At 40.1% G+C, this 9,265-nt stretch overlaps 1 protein-coding gene across 2 annotated transcripts; it reads right to left on the reverse strand.

The window, feature by feature from the left end:
* Positions 1-901: 901 nt before the first annotated feature.
* On the reverse strand, positions 902-8,495 carry tap2t (transporter associated with antigen processing, subunit type t, teleost specific). 2 transcript variants are annotated; one of them, XM_047608182.1, is made up of 13 exons: positions 8,338-8,495; positions 7,664-7,700; positions 6,929-7,477; positions 6,675-6,789; positions 6,455-6,585; positions 5,217-5,422; positions 4,840-5,037; positions 4,325-4,453; positions 4,048-4,236; positions 3,785-3,958; positions 2,038-2,197; positions 1,749-1,885; positions 902-1,363 (listed from the first exon to the last, which is right to left on the reverse strand). In XM_047608182.1, exons 3-13 carry the CDS (start codon positions 7,431-7,433, stop codon positions 1,169-1,171), a joined length of 2,139 nt encoding a protein of 712 aa, XP_047464138.1. In that variant the 5' UTR covers positions 7,434-7,477; positions 7,664-7,700; positions 8,338-8,495; the 3' UTR covers positions 902-1,168. The 2 variants fall into 2 exon arrangements, with proteins under 2 accessions (XP_047464138.1, XP_047464137.1); XM_047608181.1 differs by lacking the exon at positions 7,664-7,700.
* Positions 8,496-9,265: the final 770 nt, after the last annotated feature.

The raw sequence follows: 9,265 nt of genomic DNA on the forward strand, positions 1-9,265 counted from the left end.
CTTGTTTTTTTTTGTTTTTTTTTTTTTAAATATATTTTTATTGTTGTCTGGCATTTCTTTGTGATTGTTTTGCATTTGCATTGCTGTGGTTTTGCATCTTTTTGTGGATCCAACGAAAGGACTGGATCCCACAGAGTTTTCCTGTTTAAACCTCAGCTTCCCAATAGTCCCTTAAAAATGAAGATGAAACGTCTTCTCAAAACTCTACTGGTCTAGTTGACTTTTTAAACGTCTTGTGGATTACCATGGCCTGGATGACATCCTTTTGTGGATTTTTGGTTTCTTTTTGTGGTTGTTTTGTTTCCTGTTGTAGTACCACAGCCCGTCTCAAGGGAAGGAGGAGGAGGACAGAACAATACATGTTTTGACTTTTAGTTGTTTTGAGATTTGTTGGTTGAAGTATATGCTGTTATTTTATCATTTTATTTTGACTGTTTTGAGTCTTTTGTTGTTGTTTTTTAATGCCATTTGTTTGTTTTGCTTCTCTTTGTACCTGTTTATGAAGAGACAGTAGTTTGTATCATTTTGTAGTTATTTTAAATGTCTTTTTAGATATATTTGAGCTGCTCATTATAGAAGTTCTGCATTTGTTTGGGACTCTTGATTATTTTTACTTGTCTTTGTGGTTCATTTTTCTATTTCTGTTTGTTTGTCTGTTTTTATGGTGCTTTTGGCCTCTATTACTGATACTTTTGAGTTATTTTGGCAATTTGCATCTCTTTTTTGTTGTTTTGCTTCTCAGTGTGGCTATTTTGAGTATTTTTGGTGTTGTTCTGCATGGTTTTGTACTTGTGTTATTTCATTATATTGTATTATTTTGGCAGTTATTTTGCATTTTTAGCTTCTCACTGTGGTTCTTTTCACCAATCTAGAAAAAAACTTAAATAATTAAGCCAATAACTTTTTACGAAGAAAACATTTTAATGACTTACATTTAAAAATATATCAGAAAACAAACTGCCTTTGTACAATACAAAGGATTGTGGTAACTTTAATTTCTTATTTATAAAAAGACTTTTTTTACACACATGAAACACACAGACTTAACTTCATATAGTGGACATGCTCTTAGTACTAAATACACTCAAACCGTACAACATAAAAAAATACAGGTTATCAGGACAGGAGCTGAATTTACACATTTTCACCCATCCAGCTGATCTGGTGCTTAGTCGCTCTGAGAGAACAGTTCCTCCTTTAGCCGATGGTAGCGCCCTTTCTTGGCCATGAGCTCCTTGTGTGTCCCCTCTTCCACGACGACCCCCCCCTCTAAAAAGATGATGTGATCGGCTTTCTCCACCGTCTTCAGCTGATGAGCCACCACCAGGACCGTCCGGCCACGAGTCACAATCTCCTGCAGCACCTGAGAGGGAAGTAACGGTTAGTCCACAGTCTTCCCTCACACCTAATAGTAGCTCTTCCAGTTTTGCCTTCTAAATGATGAATACAAACTACTGCCACCTGCTGGTATGGAAAGGTATTTTCCTTTGTACTAGCTGATCGTTGACTGTAGTCATTGTGTTATGTTCTAGTGCACCATTTTGATTGGAACAAAGGCCACAGTCGGCCTTTGTTGCTGGTAGTTTGTTGATGTATCCTGGTGTGTTTGTACCTCAGACTCCCTATCAGTGCTCCTGTTACTTTGGTGTGTGAAATACAACAAGTATCTTGTTAAAGTTGAATGTGTTTCTCCTTTGCTGCCGTCAGATGTCGCTGCAGTTTTAGTCTAGGTGTAACTTTTAACTTACAGCGTGCTGTGCATTAACATCCAGTTTGCTGGTAGCCTCATCCAGTATGATGACCTGCGGATCTCGGACCAGGGCTCTGACGATGGCGATGCTTTGCTTCTGTCCCTCTGAGAGGTTCCGTCCACCTTCTCCTACATCTGTGGAGATCAAGAGATCAGGGTTATTACTGTACCTTTGTCGCTGTTTAAATGGACAATTAAATGAAAAGTTAACTTCATCCTGGACACCTATCCTTGTATATGACTAACTGCCATTAGGTTTTAATGAATCTTGTCCAACGTCTCTGTACCTGCGTCGTACTTGTCCTTCATCTCAGAGATGAAGCCGTCTGCGTTGGCCTTCACCGCGGCTTCTTTCACCTTATCATCATTACATTCTTTCAGGCCGTACTCAATGTTGTACCTCACAGAACCAGAAAACAGCACAGGATTCTGGGATACCAGGGCTATCTGCATAAACAAATGAAGTTAAAACACACAACAGTATTATTATTAGTTCAGTACAGTATATCTGGAGAACATACAGTATGAAAAGTGTCTTTATTGTTTACATGTTCTGTGATGTTCTTTAAAGTTCACACCTAAGTGAAAAATCAAACAGAAATTGATCTGCTGTGTCTCACAAGCTCTAACCCTCAGGGCTAAATGCGATGATCACGTGGGCGTGATTTAACAAGTCGAGACTAAATTAGGGAACTTTCCAACCGAAACAAACCTTCACACACTCTACTCCTCCTACTCCACACAGCACTCAATGAAACGTCAACAAGCTTCATAACCTTGTGCTGCATTCATGAACAAAACAGGAAGAGCAGAGGTTGGAGCATGGCAGTGTTAAACCAGATCCATCACTTTGGTCCTGGCTGAAACATCACAACTAAGATCTGGGCTGGTATATCATTCCCAGCAGGACATTTGTGAATCCCACATAATTTAAACCATTAAACTATTACAGAGTTTAAGCTTTGGCTAGTGAGCATCTGTGACTCTAAATAATAATAAAGTCCAATAAATAGGGCTGAGAGTTACATTCTGTGGAATATTTTTCTCCTTCTCCTTTTTTTTGTAAGTCTGTCAAGTCAGAAGTATTGAATGATGATCTTCCATGACCACCTCACCAACCACGCTGAACAATTTACACATTTTCCGTTCTGAAGTTCCTCCAACACACCAGACACGTTTAGTCACCTTCGGCACTTTTGACAGCTTTGACACTAGCAAATCAACAGCAAAACAAAAGAAAAAGAAGAATTCCTGATGCTAACAGGACAGGACAGGACAGAACATGTTTAAAGAGGGTATGCATTGACTTGACTGCTGCCCAGGGCCACGCCCCCCCGAGTGGCAAAAACAGTGACACATATGTCAGTAAATACAGGGAGACCGGGAACAAGACAATGAGCCGTACGAACTAGTATGGATTAGGAAAAGGGGATTAGCCTCAGTTTCAGTTAGTTTTAGGTTTATTTCAGTTATGATAAATGTAGCTAAATAAAATATGCTAACGCTAAGAGCTTTACTGGGATGTAACATTAACCATACAATACTGTAGCATCTGACCAGACGTTAAAAGGATGATGGGGAGTAGTCGCAAATATTTAATTTATTATATTATTATTTATTGTCATAACTGAAATAGTTACTGTCGGTCATAACTACGCTAAAAAAAACAACATCGACAAATTTATCTAACAGCCCTACATAAAATGTTTCAGTCAAACAAATCAACCGAAGATTTTGCGTCCCCGCCCCCCCTGCTGTACCTCCACGGACCCCCTGGGGGGGGGGGGGGTTTAAGAAACGCCTGGGTTGACCCTGATACAGATCCCTACAGTTTCACAGCTGCAGTGGTCTTACAACATACAGCTGATGTTAGCACTTAAACATGAGTTACTGAGTTCTGTTTGTTAATGTGATTGCGATGGACGCTCTGTGAATCTTTTACCAGGTAGAAAATATGTAAGTGTCTCCATCTGACGAAGGAAGGTGCTATATAAATAAACTTGTATAGGCCTGTAGGTGCTGCAGTGGCTCTACCTTTTCATGGAGGTATTTCTGCTTGTAATGGTGCAGCGGTTCTCCATCCAACAGGATCTGTCCCTCTTGCGGTTCATACAACCTCTTCAGGAGGCCGACACAGGAAGTCTTTCCGCTGCCGGAGGGCCCCACCAGGGCAGTCATCTTCCCCGGCTGCAGTTCCACTGAAAAAGACTGGAGAGAGGACGTGGGTGTAGCTCCTCTAACTCTGGATTAGTGCTTCTACACAAAATTATATTACTCTGAAACGATCAATGATTTACCTTCAGAGCTTGTGTATGTGGAGATGAGGGGTAGCTCAAGGTGACATTTTCAAAAACAATTCTTCCCTTCAGTTTCTCAGGGGCTAACTCTCCTTCCTTCTTGCACTTTGGTGTCCTGTCCAGATAGCCGAACACTTTGGAAATCACACCAACTGTGGACATCGTCTCTCCATAGCAATACAAAATCTCCTGCAACGAAAAATGAATCACCAGTGATTGATGACGAACATTACACATAATTCTCAACTCAAATGCTTAAAAATCTGCACAGGCTCACCCTCAAATTGTTTGACATGGGCTTCTGGTACAAGAAAAAGGACACTAGGCTACCGATGCTGAGGCGCCCGGACGAGATGAGGGTGCGGGCCTGAACCAGCATCAGTATCTTTATCCCCACAATCAACAGCTTTAAAGAAAGAGTGGATGGAGAGGAATTACTCAGACTGTAGTTAAATTTCAGAAACAAACCAAGCAACAGAAACTAGAGACGATACCAAAAAAAAAAAAAATTAAATTGCTGGGATTACTGGAGCAGCATGTGCACAAAGAAACAGTCTTTCCAGGAAAACGAGACAAAATAATGTTGGAAAATATGACATATCTGCCTATTGTTCCAATTCAGGTTGCTTATACTTAAAATTAATATAGGGTTTAGGATTATCTTCTAAGTTCAATATGGAAAGTCAGATTTCTATATCAACATGAAAGCCAAAATGTGGTTTCTCCTAACTAACTTGTCCTTACTACACACTGAGTTGAAAGCGTTCCCTTGCTTGTACTTTCAAAACTTACCCTCCGTATAAAACCAAAAACAGCACTGTAGATCCCTGAACGTCTATTGATGGCAGACATCTGTTCCAGAGCCTCTTGATACCTCCTCAACTCTTCTTTCTCTGCCTTGAAGCTGCGGACGGTTCGAATGCAGCCGACGGTCTCGGAGGCCAGGTCCTTGATCCGAGCGTGGCAGTCCTGCATCTGCTCTTTCAGCTCCTGTTTGACAAAATTCAGCAACAAGAAATGTCCACTTGTTACGTAAAATGTTCAGTTTTTCAACTTTCATCCAGTGAGACGATATTCTGGTCCAGTTGTGGTTTCCACACTTACCACTTGTGACTGTCAATGTAAGGTCTAAACTGAACTCCAAACCAGTGTCCACTCTCATCACCTACCTTAGACAACGTGATGTATTTGTTCTGCACCATGACCACAAGTGGCATCTCTATGCAGGTGAGAAGAGTGAGCTCCCAGGACAGGTGTAGCATCACCCAGAGCATCAGGCAGGTTTTGACGGTGCTGCGAACCAGTGCGTTGGCGTTCAGCGCTACGGTGCGGCCCATCCTGTCCACGTCAGAGTGCAGGCGGGAGGAAAGCTGACCTGGACGGGACAACAGAGGAGAGCACATTAATCAGGGGTTTGACATTCTTTATTAAATTAAATTCAACAGCTGAGAAAATACATTGAAGGATTCCAAGCTATCAGGTTTACACTATTTAAGTATTTTTGATTTGAGGCATTGTTTCAGTGATCGATTAAGAGTTACAAGTTATTTAAAGCATGACTGCATAAGTCATATTTGAACATTATCGTAAAACGAGACAAAACACAGTTTTTAGCCAGTCCATTATATTTTTTAATGATACTGTAACAGTGAGTCAAGAAATGACAATTATGCTATTAGGCTAACGATAATATTTTTGCTGCCTTCAAACAGAAGTTGCTGGGTCGTGATTACGACATGGGAAGTTGTATGCACAAAACATCTGCCATAAGTCTTGAGAGCTGCTAGGGAACGGTTAGCAAGCAAACGGATGTGCAATTTCATGTGTAATGAAAGGATGAAGCAGTTGGGAATAATAACACTATTAACATTATATTATAAATGTAAAACTCCTTAAGACTAAACTTAAGTATCAAAAGTCACAACTCAGAAACTTGGACCTTAACAAAAAGGTTCAGTCACAAGGTTGTGAATGTGACTCATAGAGCGTCATTCGAATGGACTATTCCAGTGAAGACAGTAAACATGACCCCATTTAAAGGCAGCAATAAGCAGTAATGTAATTTCAGTATAGCAGTATTTCAGTATTTTAACTAATGCTGGTTTGCAAATAAACGCCATATAAGTGGCACCCTCTTGTGGCATTGACAACTTTATAAGTAACATTATTTTTCTTATGCTAAGAGTTCACAGGTTGACACATGTTTCTGAAATGGTGGAGGTAGTTGGAAAGTTGAGAAAGAGTAATAAGCGTAAATGTTGTAAAAGCTGAAGATTAAGTTTTTAGTAGTAATGTGTTAAACAGTCTTAATGTGGGGATGTTTATGTATCTGCATACAGTACCTTCAAAAAAAATATGTGTCGATATTTTAGCATGCATGTCAGATATGTTCATGAGTTCCTCTCACCAGAGCTGTTCTCCTCAAAGAACGTTATTTCCTGCTGCATGAGGCTGTGAAACAGCACATGCTTCAATCTCTTGTTCAGTCTGGCCAAGGTGCACATGAACAGGCCTCCTCTCAGGCCGGAGAACAGAGCGCTGTTGAGATTGACCGAAAATAAATTGAGCTGTTTTAAGGAAATCACAAAGGAAAAGAAATTATACGGACAAATGTTTTGTGTCATTACCTTCCAAGAGAGAAAAGCACCAGCGTTCCCAATGCATAACTGAAGCCGATTTGATGCTTTTGATCACTTAGCATATCAATCACCTTTCCCTGATACAGTGGGATAAACGAATCACCTGTCAGGAAAAATGAAAGATATGGATGAGGCAAACAGGGGCATATTCTTGTATTACACATACAAGAGACACAATGTAAAGTGGTAATGAGTCAAATAACTACAATAATATATATGTAATGTTATTATTTCACACTTACAGAAAACTCCTAAGATGAGGAAACCAAAAGCGGCTATTAGGTAAAGAGTGTCTGGTTTGAAGTATTTCAGCACCCTTATTAACAAACGTCTGGAATCAGGTTTGCTGTTGTTCTTTTTCATCTTTCCATTCCCACAGAGACCCTTCTCCCAAACTGCAACGGCCAGCAATGAGGACATCTGAGCCACCAGCAGCATGCTGAGGTCAGGGAGTGGCCCGGTGTAAGGCTCGGAGGGAGGCGCCACCAGGATCTGTCCAGTTTCCAGCGCAGGGGAAAGAAGACAGAGGAGCACCACCAGTCGGCGGAGCACAGCCGGCGGTTTCCCCTCAGTTAATGCAGACGTGAAAACATGGAGGACGACCCACTTCACTGCTCCGAAGGCCCACACACCTGCAAGGCCGCCACAGTCGGAGGACCGCAGCAGCAGCAGGAGAGCCCAGAGGGCTGAGCACAGAACAGCATCCAAAAGGAGGGTGAACAATCCACAGACTACCACGTCCTTCATTTCCCCGAGGTGGACAGTCAGACTCCAGGAGGGTAGATGTGATCCTGGAACAACAAACACTACAGTCGCTCAGTTTCATATTTACTCAATGGGATTTGATAAATCGCAAATTTGTTGGAAGAGAGACTTTGTATCAAATCTACTATGCATGTTGTTAAATTGATTTTAGTTTGAAATTGATGAATGAAACTAAAAATGTATTATTATCATTGTTATTATAATTCACTAACCAGCTATTCAGGTCAGGACTCAGCTGTCCATCTACCCCCGAAGGACAAAGGTACACTATGATGAAGTCAATAATGTCCATGTTTCATCAGTCACAGATCTTCTTAAATATCTTCTTAATAAAACTAATTCTGAGCCATTTAGAACGAAACATTTGGCTGAAACGTCTTCAGGAAAACATTTCTACGTGCTGTCTGTTTTTTTAGATACACCATGACCTGGATAAAACTGAGAAACTGCACAAATCATTAATTTCAGTCTCAGTGATGCAGACACGAACTTCAACTTAGGCTTCTATAATCACTTTACTGTGGCATGAAAGCGTTAACATTCACCGTATGTTTGCACGTCACTCCTAAAGCTGTTGCTAAAAATACTCTTCCTGTGAAATCATTCAACAGATTTAAAAAAACAACTTTTCAGACTGAGGTATTACTAACTCATTAATGTGAGCTAATGCGTGCTCACGCCTCACCATTTTAAAACATAAATTCATAACCCATATGGTGTATTAGCTTTTGCTAATCACTGCAGCTAGCTTAGACAGTTTTAGCAAGCTCAACCCTTCAGTGTTGCAACACTTTAGTCACCACTGTCAATAAAGTCTATCATTCACCCACGAGACTCTAAAATATGCATAAACTTTAAGTTATTAGGAGGCATTCAGCTGATTTACCGTGTATATTTCCTCCACACTCCTCTGTTAGCTCGCAGTCTGATGCATACTTTACTTTCGGTTTCGGTTTCAGTTTGGCAGGATCCTGGTTGGCCTGTGTCACATGACGCGGGGTCAACACAAACTACTTCAAACGCTAAACTCATTTCTGTTAGTTTTATGTTCTTCTCTCTATAAAATCGACATCGACAGGGATGCAGTGTGAGTTTTCTACACAGTGTATATGTATCTATGGAGAGCAACGGGTGCCTGTCGTTTTACGTATTTGCCACAAGATGGCGGTAGTTTACGGCTGTTTACGGCATTAACAGTTCGATTTACTGCTGCTGGGTAATATAAAACATCAAACACGTACTTTTTAAGTGTTCCATTGTTTATTTATTTTAAAAATATGCAAATTAATTACAACATATGGATGAAAAAAAATTCCTAGACAAAGATTAAAATTATCGTACTTCTCAGGCACCAGGTAACAATCCAGTTTTCTGGGTCATGTAATCTATAATCACATTATTAATAACTAATTTCCGTATTTAAGCAAAAAAAAAAAGGTGCTTATAAAATGTGGCTATATCTTAGTTTTCTGGTTTTTCATTGATGGTAAACTTAAAATTAAGTGAAGACCAGTCATAAGGTTGGACACAGAAAATGTCGGTCCCTGGTTTCTTGTTTTTTAATTTGAAAATAAATAAGAATACACTGCACTGCCACAGAGATTCACACTTCAAAGCAAATATGCAAATAATAAACTGCTTCAAATAACACAGAATAAACATGAATGTGGGCCTCTTTGCCTATGTTGGTAATCTGTCTCTGTTCAAAACAGTGGTGTGACACAATCTCAAACATTGTGTCTTCCATGGAATTACAACTGATTTAAAATTTGAGAGCAATAAACTGTAATCCCTAATTTAAGAGACCTTTGAAC

The sequence above is a fragment of the Mugil cephalus genome, chromosome 16 (genome assembly GCF_022458985.1).
Source record: "Mugil cephalus isolate CIBA_MC_2020 chromosome 16, CIBA_Mcephalus_1.1, whole genome shotgun sequence".
Taxonomy (NCBI): domain Eukaryota; kingdom Metazoa; phylum Chordata; class Actinopteri; order Mugiliformes; family Mugilidae; genus Mugil; species Mugil cephalus.